At 57.9% G+C, this 27304-nt stretch overlaps 1 protein-coding gene across 3 annotated transcripts; it reads right to left on the reverse strand.

Annotated features, from left to right (window-relative positions):
- Positions 1 to 4874: 4874 nt before the first annotated feature.
- Positions 4875 to 25112, reverse strand: PARP10 (poly(ADP-ribose) polymerase family member 10). 3 transcript variants are annotated; one of them, XM_045006172.1, is made up of 11 exons: positions 25021 to 25112; positions 24146 to 24312; positions 23649 to 23894; positions 15773 to 16006; positions 14540 to 15408; positions 13902 to 14114; positions 13443 to 13569; positions 11835 to 12860; positions 7155 to 7300; positions 6286 to 6460; positions 4875 to 5876 (listed from the first exon to the last, which is right to left on the reverse strand). In XM_045006172.1, exons 2-11 carry the CDS (start codon positions 24309 to 24311, stop codon positions 5566 to 5568), a joined length of 3513 nt encoding a protein of 1170 aa, XP_044862107.1. In that variant the 5' UTR covers position 24312; positions 25021 to 25112; the 3' UTR covers positions 4875 to 5565. The 3 variants fall into 3 exon arrangements, with proteins under 3 accessions (XP_044862107.1, XP_044862105.1, XP_044862106.1); XM_045006170.1 differs by having other exon boundaries at positions 13443 to 13572; XM_045006171.1 differs by lacking the exon at positions 25021 to 25112 and adding an exon at positions 24906 to 24952 and having other exon boundaries at positions 13443 to 13572.
- Between the last annotated feature and the right edge of the window lie 2192 nt (positions 25113 to 27304).

Consider the following 27304-nt stretch of genomic DNA (forward strand, 5'->3'; position numbering starts at 1 on the left):
GCTGTGGTGAGTGATGGGGGGCCCAGGCCGGTGGGGAGCTTTGATAAGTGCATCCTGGCCCCGCGCAAGGAGGGGGAGGACATGGGTGACTTCCTGGATGCCTTTGAGACGGCCTGCGAGCTGCACCAGGTGGATCCTGCGGACAGGCTCCGGGTTCTCACCCCCTTACTGGACCCCAAAGCCGTGGCATTGTACGGCCAGCTGGGAGAGGAGGAGAAAGGGAACTACGAACCATTCCAGCAGGCCCTGCTGCGCGAATTTGGGCTGACCCCTGAGATGTACCGGGAGAGGTTCCGGAGTCAGGATAAAACCCCTGAGGTCTCCTATCTGCAATTAGCCGTCCGCATGGAGGGATACGCCAGCAAGTGGGTCGATGGGGCCCAGACGCCGGGGGACCTGGTTAAACTGCTGGAACTGGAGCAGCTGTATGAGCGGTGCCCATCCGACCTGAGGCTGTGGCTGAGGGACCAAAAGCCAGAGAACCCGCGACATGCAGGGCGGCTGGCTGATGACTTTGTGAAGAGCCGGTCGGGGGGTGACAGGGAGGAGCCCCAGTAAGAACAGTCCCACTTCGTCACGTCTCGTCTCGTTATGGTGACTGAAGGAATTATGGGAGCAGCCCATGCAAATGAAGCTCCATGGCAACACTTTTCCCTTCTCACCAACAGAGGGCACCAGGCACTCCAGCCTGGGCTCTGAGAGCCCCGTAGCCCCAAACCTCACCCTGTGCCGCTCGCACCCACTGAGCCGGGGGCCCCGTCTGGAATTACAGACGCCAGGGGATGGAGACTCTGGCCCCACCCCCCAGCCGAGCTCTGCCAGCGGCTAATGATCCTCACTTAAAAACGTGCCACAGAATCAGGGCTGCCAGCTGGTGCCACCCGGCTTCCCATCACGGGGTCCTGTTCTGCCCTGGCTGACAAACCAGAGCCAGCGGCTCTCAGAACTCATTTTTCCATGGAGGTGGAATTCCTCCCTTCGACCCGGATAACTGCCACCCAGGCCTGGGGGCACACAGCCACTCTGCTTCAGGTCACCCCGAGTCAGCAGCAGAGCCCGGGAGAGAACCCAGGAGTCCTGGCTCCCAGCCCCCCTGCTCTATCCCACCAGCCCCCACTCCCCTCCCAGAGCTGGGGAGAGAACCCAGGAGTCCTGGCTCCCAGCCCCCCTGCTCTATCCCACCAGCCCCCACTCCCCTCCCAGAGCCGGGGAGAGAACCCAGGAGTCCTGGCTTCCAGCTCCCCCTGCTCTATCCCACCAGCCCCCACTCCCCTCCCAGAGCTGGGGAGAGAACCCAGGAGTCCTGGCTCCCAGCCCCCCTGCTCTATCCCACCAGCCCCCACTCCCCTCCCAGAGCCGGGGAGAGAACCCAGGAGTCCTGGCTCCCAGCCCCCCTGCTCTATCCCACCAGCCCCCACTTCCCTCCCAGAGCCGGGGAGAGAACCCAGGAGTCCTGGCTCCCAGCCCCCCTGCTCTATCCCACCAGCCCCCACTCCCCTCCCAGAGCCGGGGAGAGAACCCAGGAGTCCTGGCTTCCAGCTCCCCCTGCTCTATCCCACCAGCCCCCACTCCCCTCCCAGAGCTGGGGAGAGAACCCAGGAGTCCTGGCTCCCAGACCCCCCCTGCTCTATCCCACCAGCCCCCACTCCCCTCCCAGAGCTGGGGAGAGAACCCAGGAGTCCTGGCTCCCAGACCCCCCCCCCCCCCGCTCTAAGCCACTAGACTCCGCGCTCCTCCCAGAGCCAAGCATAGAACCCAGGAGTCCCGTGTTGACTAATATATGCTGGGTCACATATAAATATAAATCATATTAACAACACGCATGATCCACACCGTCTATACCTTAGCATGCATCAAGCACCAGTAAGGGTTTAAGCACAAATACTGGCCCAGCGACAGCCTAACCTGGCCCATCCCGTAACCCCGATCACTTCGGCTCAGTGTCCCCCAACACCCTGCACTGCTGAAGTCCTCGGTGGCTTGTCGACAGGAAACGGTCAGTATCAGGCCAGAGCCTTGTTTCCTCCTAGCAGCACGAAGGGCGTCCCCCACCCAGACCTCCTGGCTGGCACAGGGCTGGGGGGCTCTCAGTGCCCCCCGGGCCTGCACTGCGCGTGCTCAGACCAAGGAAAGGGGGATGGGCCCCATGGGCCCAAACACGGTGACGAGCTGCGTACCTGCCCCCAGGCTCAGGTGACGTGCAGGGGACAGTAGGGGGCTCCGGGTTGTCATTGGGGGTGACACCTCCTGCACGAGGTGAACAGGACATCGCTGCCCGGGCCGGCTCCTTGGAGAGTGGTGCCGTGCGGGGCCTTGTTCCCAGGCCGTGTGACTAAACCGAGCGCCCCTGTGAGACTCTCTCCCAACGAGCAACACCTGACTCCTAGCCGCCCCGCCCCACTGCCTCGGCCCTGCCCCACAACCGGCCTGTTCCCAGCGCGGCACAAGGCCAAGACTCTCGGCAGGGAGGAGGGGCCTTGACTCCAGGGGCAGGAGCTCAGGCCTCTTCATGGGGATCCCCCTGGGCCCCAAAGCCATGGGTGACTGATTGCCAGCCAGCCAAGGGGGGCCCCCTAGGCTTGAGGAACATCTCCAGTGCTTTTATAGCAAACCATATACAGACACCATCACTGTCACTGGGGATTAAACTCAGGCTGTTCCGCACCAAAACATACAAACCTCTGTTACCTCCATTACTGACTCTCTTTAGCTGTGAGAAAGCAGCAAATTGTATGTTCTGCAGCTAGTCAGTAGGGGGAGTCATGAGCACAGGAAAAAAGCCAAGGTTTTTACATGTAAGTTCTTTTCACCAAGGAATGTGAGCAGCATCAGCAGAACATGGTAGTGGATCGGTTGTTAGGCTGTCTTCTGGCACCCTTAAAACATGCCAGTACATTTCAAAACCCATAAGGTCTCCACAATCCCTAGACTTCCAATTTCAAAATAGTGGGCAGCATCTGACCTACCACTCTTCTGCTTTCATCATCACATGCTTCCAATTTTAAAATTAGCCCAGATCTATGCAATCAAACACAGCAGCAAAGTATTACTTCATACATGCCCCATAGGAAGGAATTGGTGCAGCGTCTCTGAAGTCCTTTATAAAGTTCCCAGCAGAGGCAGCTCCAGGCAGCAGCACGCCAAGCGCTCTGCCGGTCGCCATGAGGGCGGCAGGCAGGTTGCCTTCGGCGGCATGCCTACGGGGGGTCCGCTGGTCCCGTGGCTTCGGCGGACCTCCCGCAGGCGTGCCGCCGAATGCATAGAACCGGGGAGCTCCTGCAGGCAAGCCGCCGAAGGCAACCTGCCTGCCGTGTTTGGGGTGGCAAAATATCTAGAGCTGCCCCTGGTTCCCAGAGACTCATTCTGGTGTGGCTCCTAACATCCAGAAAGATCACAGGAAGAGGATAGCCTTCCTGTATTTCAACTGTTGTCCTTTGGTGAGACTGCCATTTCATAAGAACAGAAGAATGACCATATTGGGTCAGACCAAAGGTCCATCCAGCCCAGTGTCCTGTCTTCCGACAGTGGCCAATGCCAGGTGCTCAGAGGGAATGAACAGAACAGGGAATCATCAAGTGATCCATTCTCTGTCGCTCATTCCCAGCTTCTGGCAAACAGAGGCTCGGGACACCATTTCTGCCCTTCATGGCTAATAGCCATTGATGGACCTGTCCTCCATGAACTTATCTAGTTCTTTTTTGAACCCTGTTATAGTTTTGGCCTTCACAATATCCTCTGGCAAGAAGTTCCACAGGTTGGCTGTGCGTTGGGTGAAGAAATACTGCCTTTGGTTTGTTTTAAACCTGCTGCCTATTAATTTCATTTCGTGACCCCTAGTAGTTGTGTTATGAGAAGGTTCCAATAGATCTTTTTTTGAGATGGGGCGGCCACATCTGCACTAGGGATGTAAATATTGGTCTAAAAAGTTAACTGGTTAAACAATTAAAATTATATCATTTAACCAGTTAACCGAGGTGACTCCCAGCTGGCTGGCCACCGGGGTTAACGGTTAAGAGCCAATTAGCAGTAAGCCTAATGCTTACAGTTAACCATTTGTCGGTGTGGGGGAGTCAGGGTCCCGCACCCCCAGCGTCCTGCGATTCACAGTGACTCTCAGCCAGCCAGTAAAGCAGAAGGTTTATTTAGACGACAGGAACATAGTCCAGGACAGGGTCTTGCAGGCACAGATAACAGGATCCCCCCGGTTAGGTCCATCTTGGGGCCCCAGGAGCCCCACAGCCCCATTGGGGATCAGAGCCCTGTCTGTCCTTCCCTTCCTTCCCCAGCCAGCTCCAGTCTGCTCAACCCCCTCCAGCCCCTCCTCTCTGCCCAGCTTCTTTCCAGGGCCAGGAGGTCACCTGACCCCTTTGTCTCCAACACCTTTAGTTGCACCTTTGCAGGGGAGGTGCCCAGGCCATCAGTTGCTAGGAGACAGAGTGCCAGGCATTCGGTTGCACTGGCCTTCTGCTTTGCTAGATACTTAAGAACTGCACCCAGCATTCCCAGCCCCCAGTACGAACAGTCCCACTTCGTCACACCATTTAACTGTTTACATCTCTAATCTGCACGCAGTATTCAAGATGTGGGCGTACCAGGGATTTTATATGAAAGCCATATATTTTCTGTCTCATCTCTCCCTTTCTTAACGATTCCCAAGTTTCTGTTCACTTATTCTGACTGCTGCTGCACACTGAGTGGATGTTTTCAGAGAACTTTCCACACTGACTCCAAGATGTTTCCTGAGTGGTAACAGCTAGTTTAGACCCCATTATTTTATATGTAGAGTTAGGATTATGTTTTCCAATGTGCATCACTTTGCATTTATCAACACTGAATTTCATCTGCCATTCTGCTGCCCAGACACCTGGTTTTGTGAGATCCCTTTGTAACTCTTCACAGTCTGCCTGGGACTTAATTATTGTGAATAATTTTGTATCGTCTGCAAATTTTGGCACCTCACAGTTTATCCCTTTTTCCAGATCATTTAAGGGGAGGGTGTCAGCCATGGGATCGCCCCCGCACAGCCCCAGCCCCAGTGCGACTCCAAGCGCTGGCAGCAGTAGGCTCTTATCCCCAAGCAGCAGAGCCCAACAGCACATAGATGCTCCAAGGAGTGACCCCCCCAGAGCTCAGGGACACAGAGGGAGAGGCTCAGGCTGCTGTCTGACTCTTTATTCTGGGTCCGGTTTCCAGGACTCTTCATGACTTGTGGGGTTCAGCTCCTGGTCCTGCCCCCTGACAGAGCCGTGGCACTGGCCCTTGGGCACCGTACACGGGCAATGGGCAGAGGGACTATACAATGTCCGAGGGGCTGGGAACTGGGGGCCCCCAGAGCAGCCCAGCTCCCTGTTGAGCCGTCCAAGAGGAGCTCACTGGGCAGGGGCTGATGCCTGGCCTCTCCACAGGGCACAGCTCGGTCGCGGAGCCCAGCGCAGGTGTCTTCTCCCCTCCCAGCCGTGCTGGCCCAGGGCAGGGCAGCCTGCGGGGGGCTGAGAGCCGCAGGCACAGAGGGGCACACGGCAGGCTGTGAGCTGGAGCAGGGTGACCCAGCCCACGCCCAGCGGCTCAGCGCGGCGCCGGAGGCTTGGACAGCTGGCAGGTGATGAGGTACTGCGGATAGGCCTGCGTGTCATTGAAGATGACGAAGATGGCTGGCTTCTTGAGGTTGTCAACCACACTGTCATAGCGCAGCGGGACCTCAGCCGCCTCCTTCAGGGGCGGCGCCCGCATGTCCCGGCTGCCCGCCGTGTAGTCCCCAGTCAGTGTCTTAGCCACAAAGACGTATTTGTTGCCGTCGGCGCTGCGTGGGGAGTACTGCTCCTGCACCGACACCACGGCATTCACCGCGAAGTAGACCCCGTGCCCGTAGAGCGTGGCTGGAGAGCAGGAGGCAGAGGGCGCAGGGTTAGCACAGCACGCTCCAGGCTGCAGCACACACAGCACAGCCTGGATAGGGGGCAGGCTGCCACCTGCACCAGGACACCTGGGTTCTACCTCAGATCTGGGAGAGGAGTGAGGCCCAGTTGTTACAGGGGGGCTGGGAGCCAGGACTCCTGGGTTCTGTCCCCAGCTCTGGGAGGGGAGTGGGGTCTAGTGGTTAGAGCAGGGCGGCTGGGAGCCAGGACTCCTGGGTTCTATGCCCCACTCTGGGAGAAATGTCCAGGGCTGCAGCAGGGAGTGACTTCCAGAGACATCAGTTCCCTCCTGTGCATAGAGGGGTCTTGGAGTTCCACATGCGCCTGGCCCCTCCCTGTGCTGCTCCCACTCCCGCCCCCGCCCGCTCACCGTTCTTGCCGCAGAAGCTGCGGTTGAAGCCGTGCTGGCAGATCTCCCGGCTGGCTTCCTCCGTGGTGCCGTGGAAGAGGAGCCGCTCCACGGCCTCGTGGCCGCACGCCTTCTCCATGCAGGCCTTCTTCAGCTGGTACTGCTTGTACAGCAGTGGGTGGATCAGCTTCTCCACCTGCCGCAGGGACACGGGTCAGCCAGGGCCCAGCCAGACCAGCCCGTGCCATGGGGAGGGACAGGCGCCCCTAGTAGGCAGTGAGGGGATAACGCACCACGCAGGGCCCATGGGCTCCCCAAGCATGGCCAGCAGCTCCTGAGGAGTCTGGGCGGGGGGTGGTACCAGCTCACACCCAGGCTCAGGCGGGACCCGCCCCAGACTCCCAGAACAGTAGTGAGAGCGGGGAACACCCCTAGAACAGCCAGGGAGTGCTGGGGTACCAGGCTGCCTCACAGGCACTGGCGCAGCCAGCAGGGAGCGCACACAGAACCACGAGGAGCGAAGTCCCAGGCACGCCCATCCTTTCGGAACAAGACTGCACCAGCATCAAGTGGCAGGGAGTCCCACAGGGTAACGGTGCTTGCCTGAGAGAGTCCACCTTAGTCAGTCTGGAACTGTCCGTGCCACAGCCTGCCAGGGGCCTGTGCGAGATGGGCGAACCCCAGCACCCAGCCACCTGTCTGGTGACCAGTGGGGACCAGGCTGCGGCAGCATCCCCTCAATATGCGGGATAAATGTTCTCCCATCTACTCCTTGTGCATCACTTCACAAGGGGACATGGGCAAACGAAATCCGACAGCCAGCGCCCGGCACAGCCATGGCCGCAGGGGCGGGCAGAGCAACCGGCTCGGCTGTGCTGCCCCCTGGGTACCTTCACAATGCGAATCTTGCTGTGGAAGTCCTCCAGCGTGTCGTAGAACCGGCGCACGGTGTCGCGGAACTCCTCCGAGCCCTGGGCCAGCGGCACCAGCTTCACCTCCTCATCCAGGTCCACCTCGAGGCCCTTCTCTTCCGTGGCTGGGGGGGGGGAACAGGTCGTCACCCAGCAGGTGGATACCAGACCCACCCTCCTGCACAGCATCGGGTCAGCGCCCCCTACTGAGCCCCTGTAGCATAGCGCCCCTGGCACCACACTGGGGGAATCGGGCCAGCATCCCACACTGAGCCCCCAGCCCACTGCCTGCAGCACAGCGCTGTGACCAAGTGGGACCGTTCTTAATGTTTTCTCTGAATACTGTGTGGGTGCCTCAGTTTCCCCTATGCATTTCTTAAGTCTCCAGTGTGCATAAATGGCCGACACATTGTCTCCTGGCAACAAATGGCCGGGGCCCTTCCCCCCTGCAAGGGGATGGCTAAAGGTACCTACAAGCTCTGTTTTAGACCCTGTTCCTGTCATCGAATAAACCTTCTGTTTTCCCGGCTGGCTGAGAGTCACGTCTGACTGCGCAGTGGGGGGGCAGGACCCTCTGGCTTACCCAGGCCCCCACCTGGGCGGACTCGCTGTGGGAAGCGCACGGAGGGGCAGAGGAGGCTGAATGCTCCAAGGAGAGACCCAGGAGGTGAAGCCGTGGGAGCTTCTTGCCCTGCAGACAGGCTGCTCTGAGGGAGAGGTGGCTCCCCAGAGTCCTGCCTGGCTTTGTGGAGAGCAGTTCCAGAGCAGCGCCCGGGGACTCCGTGACAAGTGCCCCCAGCAATGCACTGGGGTCACACATGGAGTGCAGAAGGGACCATTACAATCTAGCCCAGGGTTCTCCGCCTTTTCAGGGCGGCGACCCCTTCGTCAGAGGGACAAAGGGCCACCCCACCCTTTACATTTACAAAGAAGAAAAAAGTTTTCGAGCCACCAAATAAACTCCAGAGGTTTCTGCACACACGAGGCCAGCAAGGCTGACAGAGCCGACGTGGCCTCAAAAGGGCAGGGTGCGCAGAGGGGCATCTCCACAACTGAGAAGGGTTTCCAGCTACACAGCAAGGGGAGGAGGCTTGGACAGACCCGGGAGATCTCCATGGCTGGCTTCAGTGCAGGAAGAGGCTCTAGTACAGAACGCCCAGCACGCTGACCGGAGTGGCAGTCAGGCAGGTGTTCCAGCGAGCGAAACGACCCTGGCTAGGAAACTGGGAAGGCCCAAGGTACACCACTGAGATGCTTGTACACAAATGCAAGGAGGCTGGGCAATAAAATGGAGGCTCTGGAACTGCTGATGCAGGTGATCACCCTGGGAATTACAGACCCACGGGGGGATCGCGCTCAGGGGTGGGTGGAACACAAGCACTGACGGGTCTGGGCTCTTTCGGAGCGAGGAAAGGAAGGCGGAGGGGATGGAGTAGCATTGTACAGCAACGGAGCTGTAAAGAAAGACGAAATGACAGTGTGGACAAAACTGAGGCTGTCTGGGTCCAAATCACTTTGGGCAGGGGATTGTGAAAGAGGGTCTGTGGGGACAGTGCTAGGGATCTGCTATAGACCCCCAGGATCAGCCCTCAACTTGGACAGAGAGCTCGTTAATATCATCAGAGAGAAACACCCTTGGGAATTGTCTCACGGTGAGGGAAGAACTTCCCAGATATAAACTGGAGAATAAATGCTAGTAACACAAACAAACCAAAGGCAGTATTTCTTCACCCACCGCACTGTCAACCTGTGGAACTCTCTGCCAGGGGATGTGGGGAAGGCCAAAATATAACTGGGTTCAAAAAAGAACTAGATAAGTTCCTGGAGGACAGGTCCATCGATGTATCTCTGACCCTCCTGGCCAACAGCCAACCCCCTGCTCTGGGTGTCCCTAAACCTCTGACAAGTTGGGACTGGATGACAGGGGATGGATCACTCAACAATTGCCGTTCTGATCATTCCCCCTGAAGCACCTGGCACTGGCCTCTGGGCTCGATGGACCATGGGTCTGATCCAGTCTGGCTGTTATGTTCTTAACACTGGTAGGTCCCACTTATTCCTGGATATGATAGACGACAGATTTCTACATCTAATCGTCACTGAATCAACAAGAGGTGATGCAATTTTGCCTTCCGTTTTGGTAAGTAGCGAGGGCATCAGAGAAGAGCTGGTCATAGGAAAAGAACCTCAGATCCAGGGGTCATGTGCTGATGAACGTTCCGTTTAATTTAAACCGAATCAAAACCAGGCCATCAGCTCTAGGTTTTGATTTCCGAAAGACAGACTGTGGAAAACAAAGAGTTCATTAGCGAAGTCAGCTGGACTGAAGAGATCAAGGAAATAAATGCCGCCGAAGCTTGGAATTTCTTCCCATCACTCTACAAAACCATCTGCAACTGGCATCCCTAGTGAGGGGGAAGAGGTTTGTAGGGAAGGGCTCCAGGCCCACCTCACAAGGTTGTTAGGAGTCAGCAGAGTGTCCCTGGGGAGTGGAAAAGCAAAGAACGGCACATTGGGGGGGTGGGAGGAGTAGGGATACAAGGAGGAGTGCTGGAAGTCAAGCTGAATTAGCTCTTGCCAAGGACATTAACACACACACAGGGTTTTTCAGTCCCATCAATAAGGAAGGGTGGGGCTGGGAAGGAGATTAAAGACACTCGAGGTATGGCCCAAAGCTAACTGAACATCGTGGCTGGGTTTTCAATCCGGACGGCACAGGGACCATGCCCATGAGGCTGGATGGCGGCACAAAAGGAATTTCCGACAGCTGAGGTGGAAGAAAATCTTCCAGGGTTTAATGCGCTCAGCTCCAGGGCCCAGAGTGCCGAAAGAACCGGCCTAGTAGGCTGCGAGGCCGGGTGCAAGGCTTGGGAAGAAATCCAGCGATGGGGATGGGACCATGTGCCTGGAGAACAGCTGATGTCGTGCAGGTATTTAACAAAGGTGAGAAAAGCGACCCAGGCAATGCCAGAGCTGTTAGTCTGACCATGGGGGCAGGGACACCAGGCTTTAGAACGAATGGGGGAGGAAAGCAGAATGAAATTCCTGCAGGCCAGTGGTACAGGGGCCATAACACAGCCGAGTTTACCAAAGCAGCCCGGGCCAGACTCCCCTGTTCCTTCCTTGAGAAAATAACAGCGTTGTTCAGAGGGGAGATGTGATGCCCGGGGATTTCAGTGCAGCCTTTGGCACAGGAAAGGGAGTTAAAGTCGGGAAGCTGGGGCTCAGGATGAGCCCGGTATGGTGGGGAGGGCTGTGCTGCAAGATGAACTATCGCCTCGCAGGGAAGTTCTTGAGGATCGGCCTGGGGCCCAGTCTCATTCAGTAGCAGGAGCGTGCGAACGCAATGGGCTGATGGGAAGCCGAGAGGCCTGGCCAATCCGCGGGGGGCAGGGGGAGATGGGAAGAATTTCCAGGAAGATCTGGAGCGACAGGAATGGGATGAAATTCAAGAGTACGAGGTGCAGGGCCGGCATTTAGGGTCTAACGATAAGAATTTCTGCTCCAGGCCGGGGGCTCGTCAGCTGGCCGTGACAGAGGAGAGACCTGGGCTGGGGGCTGAGCACAGGATGCCTACAAGCCACCAGCATGCTGGGCTGTGAAACAGGGAAACACAGGCCAGGGATGTCGCAGGCAAGGCATTTCCAGCCGAGAGACAGAGCGACAGCGCTACTGCCATCGAGCGAGGCCTGGGGGACACGGGACCCCATGCTCGGGACCGGGGCAGAGAGGAGCCATGTGGATTAGCGGGGGCACGGAGGGCCGGTCTGATGGGAGCGGACGTTGGCTTCTCTGGCCAGGCACTGCTCTGCGTAAATGTATCAGGGAAAAGTTAAGCAGGGCAAAGAGCTGGTGAAGCTAAAGGACAACGTTGGCACAAGAACAAGTGGGGAGAAACGGACCAGGAACAAATGAGAAGGTTTCGGAGCATTCGAGGGGGGAGATTCTGGAGCAGCCTCCCAGCGAGAGCTGAGAGTCTCCAGAGAACTGGACGGGACAGAGGGGTGGCTGTGCTGGTGGGGGAGGGGCTCACTCCAGTTTGTCTCATGTTCCTCAGGGGGTCACCTGCAGGGTCGGGACAGGTTCCCTCCCCCAGGATAGTCGGGCTTTTATCAGCTCCGTCCTCCGAAGCATCGGGGTGGCCCCGGCTGGACGGGCTGGGCCAGGGCTCTGAGGGGCTCCGAGCACCCGGCAGGCTCTTGGCTGGCTAGTTCTAGCTCACATGCCCAGGGGGTGACGGATGGAGGGAATTTCCCCGGCTCAGACTGGCAGGGACCTGGGGGGTTTCGCCTTCCCCTGCAGCGTGTGGTCCCTTGCCAGGATTACCTGGGGGTGTCTCACCTGGTCCTTCCCCTGCCATAGTGGGGCCGTGGGCACCAGTGCCCCTCGGTGTTCGCTGCCTGTGGCACATGCCAGCCGGGTCTCCTGTGTCCCTGCTCTCATTCCAGGTGCTGGGCTAGCACGCCGGGGGCGGGGGCAACACAGGAGCTCAGACTGGACAACCTGCCTGGAACCTTGACTCCATCCCACCGGGACCCACCAGCTGCCAAGCCCTGGCTGCCTGCACGACAGCCGGAGAACTACCCAGGGCAGGCCCCACGGGACTGTGCCGAGCCCCCCGGGGCTGGAGGCAGCAGCAGCGGGGCTGGGAGCACGCACCTGCAGGGCGGCTGTTCTCCGGGGCCGGGGGCTCAGTGCGCGAGATGGGCAGGGTGCAGGCGCCGCCGATGTCATACTCCTCCATGCGCTCAAAGTCTATGGTGAAGGGCCTGCCATCAAAGAGCACATCCAGCCGCTTCTGCTGCCGGCGCCAGGCCTGCTCCAGCAGGGCGCTGGCCTCCGAGGAGTAGGGGGCGGCGGTGCCAGGGGGCTCCCAGCGCACCCAGCGTGCAGCTGGCTCCCCGAGCGGACGCTGGGTCTGCAGCAGGCGGGTGAGGAGCCGGGTGAGGTCGCGGGCAGCACGGGCTGCGTAGTCGGCAAAGCCATGCACGGTGGCCGTGGCGTCCTGCAGGGAGATGCGCACGGCGTGCTGGCGCTGCAGCTGGGCCAGGTACCCGCGGCAGCGGGAGGGCAGAGCTCGCAGAGCCTCGCTCGCCACCTTCTCCTGGCACTGCTGCTCCCGCAGCGCCTGGTCCAGCTGCCCCGGCAGCGCGCGGACGTCCTGCTCGTAGGCTGAGTAGATGGTGAGCTGGGCGGAACCGGCCACGCACAGCGCCTCCTCCAGGGACTCCACCAGGGCGGCCTGCAGGCTGCGGTCAGCTGCGGGCTCTGCCGGGGCCTGGTGCTGCTCCTGCTCGTAGGAGCGCAGGGACAGCTCCGTGGCGCGCTGCAGCTCCTCCTCCTCCCAGCGCTGGCTGTCCATGGACTGCTGGATGGCCAGCAGCAGCTGCGCCTCCTCCTCCATGCTGCACTCCGACTGAGCGGCGCAGGGCAGCTCCTCCTCCTCCTCCTCCTCGTCACCATCTGCCAGGCCCCTCCGCTCCCCGCCATGCCCTGCAGGCACCGCCTGCGCCTCCTCCTGCCCCGCGGCCATGCCAGGCTCTCCCACAGTGTACAGATCCTCCTCCTCCTCCTCAGGGCTGGTCGCTGCCGAGTCCGGGGCCTCCCCGGCAGCAGGGGCGGCCAGCGGGGCAGCCCCCACCACGTCTCCGGGCGCCAGGGAGGCCAGCAGGCCTTTGATCTCCTCTGCAGGAGAGCAGCAGGTCAGACAGGCCGTGCCCGACTCTCGGGGCAGCCCCGGTGCTGGGGGAGGGGAGGACAGAGACAGGGCCTACCCGCTGCCCAATCTGCACAGTGAGCAGGTGGAAGATTTACCAGGGCAGACAGGTGGGGGAGGCCGAATGGCAACTCCTCCTGCAGCAGCCAGTACCCCAGGGCACGGCCAGGCTACCCCCTGCCCCCGCCCTGGCAGTGGGGCCAGAGCCGGGTTCTGTACTGTGGGGTGGGCCGTGGCACAGGCTGCCTGGCCCGGAGAAGCGCCGACAAGCTGCCAGTCGCCACAGCAGTGCCGGGCTCACGCGGCAAGGGCAGGGGAATGGTGCTGCCACCCTGGCCCTGAGCGTTCCCTTAAGGAGGGCTGGGGCTGCAGGATCGGGCCCCTGAACAGTGCTATCCCACCCCCCATCCCGCCCCACAGAGCCAGGAAGTTCTGGACCTTTACCCAGGGCTCCAGCAGGGGGAGGGAGGGCCGGCCGCCTGCCCCCTCCCTGGGTTCTAGCCCCTGTCCACTCCCCCAGCGGGCTCTGAGTCCCACAGGAGCGGCCCTACCTATGTTGGTGGTGCACCAGTCACTGGTGTCGCCGTCGGGCAGCTCCAGCCGAGTGGGCAGCTGGGCAGTGGGCAGGGAGTCTCGGCGGCAGCTCAAAGGAACAGGCCCCTCAGGCAGCTCCAGGTCCTGCTGAGACAGGCAGAAAGGACAGAAGTCAGTGCTGCCGACGCCAGCCAGGGACCTGGCTCCCTGCCAGCACCCAACCACCAACAGCCTCTGCCCAGGCCTCCCCCCCCACCCCCGGCTCTCTACCCGCCCTCATCTGGCTGCCCCCCACGCCTGCCTGCAGGCTGCCCTAGAAACCTGTGTCACCCCACGGCTGCACATCCCTCTCCAGACCCAGTGTCCAGCTCACCCATCCCAATGGGCCAGCACTGAGCCTGGCAGGCAGGGTGGAGGAGCTACTGTGCCCATTCTGGGTCCCAGCTGGAGCCCCGTGCCCTGAGCCGCGGCCGTACCTGTGCGTACGGGGGGCTCCAGTGGACCTGCTCCAGCCCAATCACGCACTGGAAGCGGCTCTCCAGCTCCCGGAGGATGCTCTGGCCTCGCTCGTCCAACAGGAAGCGAGCGATGCCAGGGTGCCGCAGGGTCACTGGCTGGCAGCTGATGGTGCCCAGCAGGCTCTGCAGGAACTCCGCCGCTGCCCGGCACGCGCCCGCCTCCCCACTCAGCTGCAAGACAAGAGATGGCGTGAGGCACTGGCAGACTCTGCCAGCCCCCCTCCGGCCCCGTGGGACATGGGGAGGAGAAGGAACAACACGCGCATTGCCAGCCACCGTGCGGGACGTCGGGGGTGGGAACACGACTGTTGGGGGGGGGGGGGTCGTCACAGTGAATGAAGCTGACTGCAACCTCTGACCCCTCAATCCAGCATGGTGCAGACTACAGCTCCCAGAATGCAGTGCGATCATGACCCACGTGACCTGCCTGCACTGGCTACTGGGACCTGTAGTCCCCGCAGGCTGCATTGCCCTAAACGAGCCCCACGGGGCAGTGGGGCAGGAGCGCGCAGGCTGCCCAGAAATGGCCGTGGGGAACCAAGGCCGCCCCGCCCCACCCCACCCACCGACACCGCCTATGGAGGCCGGCTGCTCACCCTGAAGCCGGTGACGTCGGTGCCCTCCAGCGGCAGGAGCGTGACCTCGGCGATGCCGGCCAGCAGCTCCTGGTAGTAGAGCTGCAGGTAGCGCAGCATCCCTGGCTCCATGGACACCAGACTCTCGTCCAGGGCAGCGTCCTGCAGGAACCCCTGCAGCTTCTCCCTGTTCTCCTGCTCCAGGCCACGCAGCGTCAGGGCTTGCAGGTGCTCGCCGCCGGGGGCCAGGCACACGGTGCAGCAGCGCAGCGAGGCCTGGAGCTGCTCCCAGCGTGGCGAGCCCAGGGCGTGCAGGTGCTGTGCCGACACTGCCAGGCAGAAGGGGCTCAGGGCCGCGCTCAGCGAGGAGCTGGCCTGGCGGGCGGCCACAGGGCTCAGTGCCGTCACACTCAGCGCGCTCCCGCTGGGTGCGTAGCAGGCCGGCAAGCCCTGGCTGGCCAGCAGCCGCTCCACCTCCTCCCGCACGTCGCCGCGCTGCAGAAAGCTGAGGGTCTGGGCCGGGAGCGGCAGGAGCTCCTGGGCCATCCCCTGCAGGGTGTCCAGGAGCCGCTCCTGCAGCTGCTGCCGCTGGGCTGCGTCCCCGCCCGAGATCCAGGCCCCATTCTCCTCCAGCCGCAGCGTCAGCTCCGGGAAGGCAGCCTGCAGCTCTGGCAGGGCCCCGCTGAACTCCAGCAGCTGCCGCTTCGCTGCGTCCTCAAGGCTCACACAGATCGCCTGGGGCCCACCATCCACTGCTGCCACCTCTCCTGGGGGGGCCTCGGCTCCCTCCTCCGGGGGGCAGTCAGGGGGCTCCAGGAAGTCGTAGTACGGGGAGAGGTCCAGGTCGCTCTCCTGGAGCCTGTGGGGCTTCTCCAGCACCCGCTGCACAGCTGCAGGGCAGTGAACAGGCACATGGGTTTGAGAACTGCCCGGGAAGACAGACGCACCCAGACCATGCAGGGAGGGGTGCCGTGCCCACTGCCCCAGCAACCACAGCCAGACCCGGCTCTGCTCCCTGCCCCCGCCCCGGAGGGGGGCTCCGGACCGTGTGCTGGGGCCAGCAGCAGCGGTCTCCTGCCTCTCTGCCTGCAGCCCTGAAAGGGCCGCGCGTCACTGCCAGGCTGGAGGCACGCGCCTGCATTCACAGCAGACCCCCCTCCACGCCTCACCTGGACCAGCCTCCAGGAGCCCTCCAACCCCGGAGCCCCAGCGGACAGCTGAGCGCTGATCCCACCCTGCCCCAGCCCCACGCACCTGCCCGGTCCTGGAAGGAGATGACAGCTGCCCTGCCCCCTGCCAGCACCCTCACGGCCTGCACGCTGCCCCCACCGCTCCGCTTGTTCTCAAAGTAGAGCTCCAGCAGGTCCCTGCTCAGCCCGGCGCCCTGGCTCCGCACCAGCACGCTGTCTGTCTGCTGCACCCACTCCACGGACAGCAGCACCCCGTCCAGTGGCCGCCGGCGCACACGCTCCTCCATGCTCAGGAGCTCTGCCAAGGCAAAGAACAGTGAGCCTGCCACCGCCAGCCCAGCCGGCCAAGGGCAGAGATTCCCCACAGACCCCCAGGCCAAGGGAAGATTCCCCCTCCCCCAGCCCAGTCCGCCCAAGGGTGGAGGGAAAGAGACACCCCCACATCACAGACTTGGCAAGGGCAGAGTGAGGAGAGAGCCCCCTCAGGGCTCCCAGAGGGATCTGCTGGGGAAGGGGCTGTGGGGTGGCAGCTGCAGACTCTAGGTCACCCCACTTACTTTCTGAGATCAGGAATGCCTGGTCAGGATGGCTGAGCCTGGCCATGAGCAGAGCAGAGGTGCTGCAAGCTCCCAGTTCTGCTACCCGCTTCCCAGGAGCTGCAAGCACCGGGCACTCCCGAGCCAGGAGGGACCAAGCCACCCAGCGCCTGGAGAGGGCAAGCTCCAGTCAGCAGCGGGTGCCCATCCCAGGCTTCCCCAGAGCAGCCGAGGGAGCAGGGGAGCACAGCGGCAGAGACTAGCCCTCTCCCCAGCCTGCTCAGGTGATGGTGAGACACGCAGGAGCCAACAGCGCTGGGAAGGGGTCGCTCCCGTCACCTGTTTAGTTTCTAAGCCATTCGCCTGGGGTGGGTGAACAGAGGAACAGGCAGAGAGGGTCAGAGCCAAGGTCCAGCTCACCGGGGCCCCTGGCTCTGAAGCGGCAGCCCCAGGTGCTGCAGAAGAAGGTGCAAGACCACCACAGGTGCAGATGGGTGACAAGCTGCCCCCTCGTTAGGGAACAGCCTGTGGGCTAGCAGACAGCGATGGGCTTAAACCCCAGGGCCAGACGCTGAACCTCCCCTCCAGCATGAACGGTCCCAAGTGGGGATCCCGCTTATCCCTGGACTTGGCCCATCCTTCCTGAGCTCGCCGGGTTTGGGCAGGTCACGCCACCACCCTGCTCACCCGCGGTTCGCAGAGCCGGCTGGAAACCCGAATCCCCTTCCTCAGGAACTCCCACAACCTCCCAAAGAGTCAGAATGGCCCAAAGCTGGAGCTTTCCGTGGAGCAGAAGCACCCCTCTTTGCTTCGGAACAAGTCAAAGGGACATTTCCATTGGGGTTTTCTACATATTTCGGAGTCTCCCTGTGGTGCCTGGCTTTGCGCAGGTCAGTGGCCAGCCAGCCACCGCACAGTCAGGCAGCCCGGGCTTCTGAGGAGAGGGGGAGAAGCAGAGCTGGGAACCATTTTCCAACAGAAAACAATTTTGTAGAAAGTGAATTTTCCAATGGAAAATCATTGACTGAAAACTCCTGACCAGGTTCAACAAAACATTAAAAACCTAAGAACCTGAATGTAAGGTCAGCCCAAGGGTCCATCTAGCCAGTATCCTGCCTTCAGAGCTGGGCTCCTGGCCAGCAGCTGCTGCTTTCCCACTGCCCAACTCTGAAGGCAGTTCCACTGTCAGCAGCAGCACAGAAGCAACGGTGGCAATATCGCGACCTCCTTGTGACCCCTTCACAAGCCCCTTTTGGGTCGGGACCCCTACAGTTACAACACAGATGTTTCAGATTTCAATAGCTGAAATCGTGAAATTTACTATTTTAAAAACGCTGACAGTGAAATTGACCAAAATAGCCACTGAGGGACCTATCCTCCATGAACTTATCTAGTTCTTTTTTTAACTCTGTTATGGTCTTGGCCTTCACAACCTCCTCTGGCAAGGAGTTCCACAGGTTGATTGTGTGTTGTGTGAAGAAATACTTCTTTGTGTTTGTTTTTTACCTGCTGCTCATTAATTACATTTGGTGACCCCTAGTTCTTGTGTTATGAGGAGTAAATAACACTTCCTAATTTACTTTCTCCACACCACTCGTGATTTTATAGACCTCTATCATATCCCCCTTAGTCGTCTCTTTTCCAAGGGGAAAAGTCCCAATCTTTTTAATCTCTCCGCATATGGAAGCTGTTCTGTACCCCTAATCGTTTTAGTGCCCTTGTCTGTACTTTTTTCAATTCCAATATCTCTTTTTTGAGATGGGGCAACCACATCTGCACGCAGTATTCAAGATGAGGGCGACCATGGATTTATATAGAGGCAACATGATATTTTCTGTCTTATTATCAATCCCTTTCTTAATGATTCCTAACATTGTTACCTTGTTTGGCTGCCCCTGCACGTTGAGTGGATGTTTCCAGAGAACTTTCCACACTGACTCCAAGATCTTTCTTGAGTGGTAACGGCTAATTTAGACCCCATCATTTTATATGTAGAGTTGGGATTATATTTTCCAATGTGCATTACTTTGCATTTATCACCATTGAATTTCATCTGACATTTTGTTGCCCAGTCACCCAGTTTTATGAGATTCCCTTGTAACTCTTTGCAGTCTGCTTTGGACTTAACTATCATGAGTAGTTTTGTATCGTCTGCAAATTTTGCCACCTCACTGTTAACCCCTTTCTCTAGATCATTTATGAATATGTTGAATAGGACTGGGCCCAGTACAGACCCTGGGGGACACCACTATTTATCTCTCTCCGCTCTGAAAACTGACCATTGAGTCCTGAAAATCTAAGTACACTATATCCACTGGATCCCCTTGTCCACATGCTTGTTCACCCCCTCAAAGAATTGTAATAGATTAGTGAGGCATGATTTCCCTTTACAAAAACCATTTATCAGGAATTACCAGCCTGTAATTGGTGGGATCGCCTCTGGAGGCTTTTTAAAAAATTGGTGTCACATTAGCTATTCATACTGTAGAACTGATGAATGAAATGGTTTTTAATTGTTCACTTTACTTATGAAGTTACATTAATAAAGTTTTATGAATGAAACAACATTCATTCATAAATCGGTTACCCCAATAACTGGCTAATTGACAATTAATATGCTTGTTAAAAGCCATAGCATTCAGCCCCCTGCCTAGTAAATTTCACTTTCAATCCAACTGCTGCTTAAATTACTGAAACTTGCACTGTTTCAATATTGTAACTTCTGCTCACTGTTCGCCATTCATTATACTTGTCTACATCGGAGCTTCTGTTCACTCTGTCATTCCTTACACTTGTCCATACTGTAACTCAAACTCCATTTTAAAATGCTCACTCCATTTTGTAAAAGCTGCTGCAACCTTCATTTTTGCAAAACCCTGCTGTAATCTTATTAGTTTAGTTTAAATGTGTGAATAAATGTATAAATAATAAAATCAACCAGCCTGTCCTGATCAAATAAAGTTCAGACACCAATGACTGAAGATGCAGACAACAGCCCTAACAAAGTAAAATAAAGTCCACCCTTAAAAAAAAGAAAAAGAAAAAATGAACAAGTTTTCTCCCTCCTCCTTATGACACCTTTTTAGATACCTGAAAACTGCTATCATGACCCCTCTCAGTCTTCTCTTTTCCAAATTAAACAAACCCAATTCTTTCAGCCTTCCTTCCTAGGTCATGTTCTCAAGACCTTTAATCATTCTTGTTGCTCTTCTCTGGATCCTCTCCAGTTTCTCCACATCATTCTTGAAATGCGGTGCCCAGAACTGGCCACAATACTCTAGTTGAGGCCTAACCAGCGCAGAGTAGAGCGAAAGAATGACTTCTCGTGTCTTGCTCGCAACACACCTGTTAATGCGTCCCAGAATCACGTTTGCTTTTTTGCAACAGCATCACACTGTTGACTCATATTTAGCTTGTGGTCCACTATAACCCCTAGATCCCTTTCTGCCGTACTCCTTCCTAGACAGTCTCTTCCCATTCTGTATGTGTGAAACTGATTGTTCCTTCCTAAGTGGAGCACTTTTTATGTGTCTTTGTTAAACTTCATCCTGTTTACCTCAGACCATTTCTCCAATTTGTCCCAGTTTGGTATCATCTGCAAACTTAATAAGCGTACTTTCTATGCCAATATCTAAGTCATTGATGAAGATATTGAACAGAGACGGTCCCAAAACAGACTCCTGCGGAACCCACTTGTTATACCTTTCCAACAGGATTGAGAACTATTAATAACTACTCTCTGAGTATGGTTATCCAGCCAGTTATGCACCCACCTTATAGTAGCCCCATCTAAATTGTATTTGCCTAGTTTATCAATAAGAATATCATGCGAGACCGTATCAAATGCCTTACTAAAGTCTAGGTATACCACATCCACCGCTTCTCCCTTATCCACAAGACTCGTTATGCTATCAAAGAAAGCTATCAGATTGGTTTGACATGATTTGTTCTTTACAAATCCATGCTGGCTATTCCCTATCACCTTACCACCTTCCAAGTGTTTGCAGATGATTTCCTTAATTACTTGCTCCTTTATCTTCCCTGGCACAGAAGTTAAACTAACTGGTCTGTAGTTTCCTGGGTTGTTTTTATTTCCCTTTTTATAGATGGGCACTATATTTGCCCTTTTCTAGTCTTCTGGAATCTCTCCCGTCTCCCATGATTTTCCAAAGATAATAGCTAGAGGCTCAGATACCTCCTCTGTTAGCTCCTTGAGTATTCTAGGATGCATTTCATCAGGCCCTGGTGACTTGCAGGCATCTAACTTTTCTAAGTGATTTTTTACTTGTTCTTTTTTTATTTTATCTTCTAAACCTACCCCCTTCCCATAAGCATTCACTCTGTTAGGCATTCCTTCAGACTTCTCGGTGAAGACCGAAACAAAGAAATCTCTGCCATTTCCAAGTTTCCTGTTACTGTTTCTCCCTCCTCACTGAGCAGTGGGCCTACCCTGTCCTTGGTCTTCCTCTTGCTTCTAATGTATTGATAAAAAGGCTTCTTGTTTCCCTTTATTCCCATAGCTGGTTTGAGCTTATTTTGTGCCTTTGCCTGTCTAATCTTGCCCCTGCATTCCTGTGTTGTTTGCCTATATTCAGCCTTTGTAATCTGACCTAGTTTCCATTTTTTTTAATATGCCTCCTTTTTATTTTTTTAGATCATGCAAGATCTCGTGGTTAAGCCAAGGTGGTCTTTTGCCACATTTTCTATTTTTCCTACCCAGCGGAATAGCTTGCTTTTGGGCCCTTAATAATGTCCCTTTGAAAAACTGCCAACTCTCCTCAGTTATTTTTCCCCTCAGTTTTGATTCCCATGGGACCTTACCTCTCAGCTCTCTGAGCTTACCAAAATCTGCCTTCCTGAAATCCATTGTCTCTATTTTGCTGTACTCCCTTCTACCCTTCCTTAGAATTGCAAACTCTATGATTTCATGATCACTTTCACCCAAGCTGCCTTCCACTCTCGAATTCTCAACGAGTTCCTCCCTATCCTCCAGTCATTTGGTACAGAAGCTGATTGAAATGATAGGTTACAGACTACAGTTAGTAGTCCTGCAATTTCACATGTGAGTTCCTTTAGAACCCCTGGGTGAATCCCATTTGGTCCTGGTGACTTATTACTGTTTACTTTATCAATTTGTTCCACAATCTCCTCTAATGACACCTCAATCTGGGACAGTTCCTCAGATTTAAGCGACAAAGAGTCCTGTGGCACCTTATAGACTAACAGAAGTATTGGAGCATGAGCTTTCGTGGGTTTTTAGTTATAAATTGGGGACGCATCAGTTGGAAGTAACAGAGGAGGAGAAGGACCTTGGATTATTGGTTGATCACAGGATGACTATGAGCCGCCAATGTGATATGGCTGTTAAAAAAGCTAATGCGGTTTTAGGATGTATCAGGCGAGGTATTTCCAGCAAAGATAAGGAGGTGTTAGTACCATTATACAAGGCACTGGTGAGACCTCATCTGGAATACTGTGTGCAGTTCTGGTCTCCCATGTTTAAGAAGGATGAATTCAAACTGGAACAGGTACAGAGAAGGGTACTAGGATGATCCGAGGAATGGAAAACCTGTCTTATGAAAGGAGACTCAAAGAGCTTGGCTTGTTTAGCCTAACCAAAAGAAGGCTGAGGGGAGATATGATTGCTCTTTATAAATATATCAGAGCGATAAATATCAGGGAGGGAGAGGAATTATTTAAGCTTAGTACCAATGTGGACACAAGAACAAATGGATATAAACTGGCCATCAGGAAGTTTAGACTTGAAATTAGATGAAAGTTTCTAACCATCAGAGGAGTGAAATTCTGGAACAGCCTTCCAAGGGGAGCAGTGGGGGAAAAGACACATCTGGCTTCAAGACTAGGCTTGATAAATTTATGGGGGGGGATGTATGATGGGATAGCCTAATGTTGGCAATTAATTTGGCAACTGATCTTTGATTATCAGCAGGTAAATATGCCCAGTGGTCTGGGATGGGATGTTAGATGGGTGGGATCTGAGTTACTACAGAGAATTCTTTCCTGGGTGCTGGCTGGTGAGTCTTGCCCACATGCTCAGGGTTTAGCTGATTGCCATATTTGGGGTCGGGAAGGAATTTTCCTCCAGGGCAGATTGGCAGAGGCCCTGGAAGTTTTTAACCTTCCTTTGCAGCATGGGGCACGGGTCACTTGTTGGAGGATTCTCTGCAGCGTGAGGTCTTCAAACCACAATTTGAGGACTTCAATAACTCAGACATAGGTTAGGGGTTTGTTATAGAAGTGTATGGGTGAGATTGTGTGGCCTGCATTGTGCAGGAGGTCAGACTAGATGATCATAATGGTCCCTTCTGACCTTGAAGTCTATGGGTGAATACCCACTTCGTCAGACGCACCAGATTTCCTCAGATTTGTCACCTAAAAAAATAGCTCAGGTAATCTCCCTCACATCCCTCAGCCCTGAAAACTGATGCAAAGAATTTTATAGACCTCAATCATATCCCCGACTAAGGATGATAGGTCCATCAATGGCTATTAGCCAGGATGGGCAGGAATGGTGTCCCTAGCCTCTGTTTGTCAGAGGCTGGGAGTGGGCAGCAGGGGATGGATCACTCGATGATTCCCTGTTCTGTTCATTCCCTTTGCCGAAAGCGGCCAATACCAGGTGCTTCAGACAGTATAATGGGCTGGATGAACTTTAGTCTGACCCAGTATGGCTGTTCTTATGAATTCATTTAGTTTCTCTGCAATGGCCTTATCCCGAGTGCTCCTTTAGCATCTCAATTGGCCGGTGGCCCCACTGGCTCCCTGCCGCTAACATTCTTAACATTTTTGCTGTTACTTTCTGAGTCTTTGGCTAGCTGTTCCTCAAATTCTTTTTTGGCTCCTAATTGTATTTTTACACTTCATTTGCCAGAGTTTAGGCTCCTTTCTATTTTCCCCAATAGGATTAAACCCACTTTTTAGAGGTGCCTTTTTGCCTCTCACTGCTTCTTTTACTTCGTTGATTAGCCCTGTTTTGGTTCTCTGTGTTTTTTAATTTGGGGTCTAGATTTAATCTGTGCCTCTATTATGGTGTCTTTAAAAGTTTCCATGCAGTTGCAGGGATTTCACTGTTGGTGCTGTACCTTTTAACTTCTGTTGCACTAACATCCTCATTTGTGTGCAGTCCCCCTTTCTGAACTTAAACGCTACCATGGTGGGCTGCTGTGGTCTTCCCCCTGCTCACCCCAGGGATGTTACATTTGATTATGTTATGAACCTTAAGGCTCTATACCTTTAACTGCTCTCCAAACTCCACTCTGGCCCCTCGAGCCTCCCCCACACCTGCTGCCTCCTGTACACCCCAAGAAATGACGTGTGGCCTCCAGGGAGGCTCCTCTGACCACCCTCTCCCCCCGACAGCCCCAGCTGGGGGCCAGCCCCTACCTGAGTCACCGAGCGGCTCTGGCAGCTGCACCAGGGCTTGGTCCCCGGCTGGGCTGCGGTGGATGGTGTATTGCCGGCTCTCGCAGTTCAGCACACACTCCACGAAGAGCTCCAGGAGGCTGCAGTCGGTTTGGGGGTTCAGGCCCCGGAGAAGCACCTTCCCATAATCTCGTGGGGCAGCTGGGCGAACTGCCAGCCCAGTGTCCTGCAGGGTGTGACTGGGCTTGGCAAGGACCCTCTGTGCATCTGGGAGGGAGAGACAGACACTGTGAGCCCCCTGCCCTGCACAGCAAGGAGGGGCTGCCCCATCCCACGCACCAGCAGCTCTGCTCCCCCAGAGCACCCCCCCCGGCACTGCCCCGCCAGCTCGGGCCAGGACAGGGAGCTGCCCCCACCCCCCAGCTGCGGTGTGGGTGCTCCCAGCCCAGGGTGAGGGGGGCTAAGCCCCCAGCCCCACACTCGTGTCCCTGCTTGGTGCCCATGTGCCCCACACTCACCCTCGGGGCTCTCGAAGGTCAGGATGGCGCGACTGCCCTGGCGCCTACAGTCCAGCACGGGGCCACCCCCCGAGCGGCGCCTGTTCTCGAAATACAGCACCAGCAGCTCCTCTTCCATGTCCAGGGGGACCCCCAGCACCTCCAGTGCCCGCACCGCCTCCGCCATCCTGCAAGGGCACCCGCTGCTCAGCCGGGGCAGGGCTGGGCCCAGCGCCCCCACCCAGACAGGGGGCCGGGCCCACACCCCTCAGTGCGGAGGGGGGGCAGAGACAAGGGAGCCCCCAGATGGGGGCAGGGTGTCCCCCCCCCCGAGGGGCCAGGGTAACCCCCACAGCTCTGGCCCAGCCCCCAGACAGGGGCAGGGCGCCACCCCCCAGCCCCGGCCCGGCCCCCCAGACAGGGGCAGGGCGCCACCCCACAGCTCCTCCCCCCCCCACAGCCCCGGCCCAGCCCCCAGACAGGGGCAGGGCGCCACCCCACAGCCCCGGCCCGGCCCCCCAGACAGGGGCAGGGCGCCACCCCACAGCTCCTCCCCCCCCCACCGCCCCGGCCCGGCCCCCAGACAGGGGCAGGGCGACACCCCACAGCCCCCCCCCCCACAGCCCCGGCCCGGCCCCCCAGACAGGGGCAGGGCGCCACCCCACAGCCCCGGCCCGGCCCCCCAGACAGGGGCAGGGCGACACCCCACAGGCCCGGCCCCGGCCCCGGCCCGGCCCCCCAGACAGGGGCAGGGCGCCCTCTCCCCGCCCCCGCCGCTGACCCGGGCTCGGACCCAGCCTGGCGCGAAACGAAAGTGAAACTAGGCGGAGGCGGAGTCCGCCCCGCAACCCCCTCGCGGCCCCGCCCCCAGCTCCTGCCCGACCCTCCGGCGCTACCGGGCAGTGGCGGGGCCGCGACCGCGGCTCGAGCGAACACGGCGCGTCAGGCCGGGGCCGGGGCGGTCGCTGCCAGCGCGCACTGCCGGGGGGCGGGGCTGCAGGCGGGGGGCGGGGCTCCGGGAGGGCTCAGAGCTGGGGGCGGGGCTCCGGGAGGGCTGGGGGCGGGGCTGCAGGTGGGGGGCGGGGCTCCGGGAGAGCTGGGGCGGGGCTCCGGGAGGGCTGGGGGCGGGGCTCCGGGAGGGCTCAGAGCTGGGGGCGGGGCTGCAGGCGGGGGCGGGGCTCCGGGAGGGCTCAGAGCTGGGGGCGGGGCTGCAGGCGGGGGCGGGGCTCCGGGAGGGCTCAGAGCTGGGGGCGGGGCTCCGGGAGGGCTGGGGGCGGGGCTCCGGGAGGGCTGGGGGCGGGGTTCTGTTCGCTGCTTGCAGACAGGTAGCCGAGGGGTCGCCGTGTTAGTCTGGTTCTGTAGAAGCAGCACAGAATCCTGTGGCACCTTATAGACTAACAGACGTTTTGCAGCATGAGCTTTCGTGGGTGAATACCCACTTCGTCGGATGCAAGCAGTGGAAATGTCCAGGGGCAGGTGTGTATATATAAGCAAGCAAGAGGCAGGCTAGAGATAACGAGGTTAGCTCAATCAGGGAGGATGAGGCCCTGTTCTAGCAGCTGAGGTGTGAAAACCAAGGGAGGAGAAACTGCTTCTGTAGTTGGCAAGTCATTCACAGTCTTTGTTTAATCCTGAGCTGATGGTGTCAAATTTGCAGATGAACTGAGGCTCAGCAGTTTCCCTCTGAAGTCTGGTCCTGAGGTTTTTTTTGCTGCAGGATGGCCACCTTAAGATCTGCTATTGTGTGGCCAGGGAGGTTGAAGTGTCACTGGTTCCTCACCCCAGTCGTGGGGGGGCTGCGGGTCCGCCATAAAGCGGTTAACTCTGCACACCCTATAGTTTCCCTACCCCTTCCCTTGCCCCCCAGCTCTGCAGGCAGCACGCGGTGCGGGTGGGGGAGCTCCACACCTGGGTATGGAGTTGGGAGACACAGGGGGTGCAGGGGGGACACAGAGGGTGTGGGGAGCTCTGCAGGTGGGTATGGGGGTGCTGTGGGGGGCACAGGCGGTGCTGGGGGTACAGGGATCTGGGGAGCTCTGCAGGTGGGTACAGTGGTGCTGGGAATACAGAGATGTGGGGAGCTCTGCAGGTGGGTACAGAGGTGCTGTGGCAGGTGCAGGGACATGGGGACCTGTTGTGATAATTGTTCCTGCACATGGGCCCTAAGTGGGAGCTGAGCCGCGAGCAGTGAGTGAAAGTCGATAAAGTCCCGAGGCCCTGGATCAGTCGCTGCTGCTGGGGCGAAAGGGAGCCGGAGTCTGAGCCACCCAACCACACCGGCCTGTCGAGAGACGCGCGGCTGAGCCGGCCAAGGCTCTCGATTGCACACGGCCGGGAGCCCGGGCCCACGGGGCAGGTGATTTCTGTGCCCTGAACAGCCCGAGGGGCGCTGTCACCGGGCCAGGCTACGGAACGCCTGAGGTGTCAGCGCTCGCACTGACGTGCCCACTTCCCTGTGCAGGGTGACGGGACGTTTCATGGGGCGTTTGCCATGGGGCCCAGCTGGCTCAGCTCCCGGGATCCCAGCCCTTGTGTAACACTGTGCAGCTCCAGGTAGTGACAGGGGCAGGTTAACATCTTGGGCCCCTCTATTGCCTCTAGATTCACACACCAGCGCTCCGCAGGCCAGTGCAGGGATGTGGGGAGCCCTGCGGCCAGTACCGGGTTTACTTGCTGTGGCCCCACCCCTTGCTCTGCTCACCCCCCGCCCCGAGGGCCCATCCCCCTCGGCCTCTTCCCCCCCCAGGCCCTGCCTGCTCCTCTCTGCCCCCCCATGTGAGTGGTGGGTGGGGCCTCAGGGCAGAGTATGGGGGCAGGGCTATGGGCCGGGCGCCAGGGCCCACAAAAGGTTACTCCAGCCCTGGCTGCAGGGACTTCCAACATTGATCTTTCCCGCATGGGGCTGCAGGAGGTGGGCAGCCTGTGTGCAGTGGGGCAGCAGTGCCGGCCGTAGGCGCTCTGGCCTGCTCCACCCAGGCCAGCCAGAGGAGGACGAAGAGCAGCTGCAGGCAAACAGCCGCCCAGAGCGCGGTCCCCTGTGTGCTGTGAGTTCCCCTGGTTGGCATCCGTGGACCTGTCCCGATGATGCAGCCAGGGCCTGTGTGTGGAGGGGAGCCCAGGCCGTGCAAAGTCACAGGCATGACTGATCGGGGTGAGCGACCGTGTGATTTCCTTCTTGGC

Source organism: Mauremys mutica, chromosome 2 (assembly GCF_020497125.1).
Source record: "Mauremys mutica isolate MM-2020 ecotype Southern chromosome 2, ASM2049712v1, whole genome shotgun sequence".
NCBI classification, from domain to species: Eukaryota; Metazoa; Chordata; order Testudines; family Geoemydidae; genus Mauremys; species Mauremys mutica.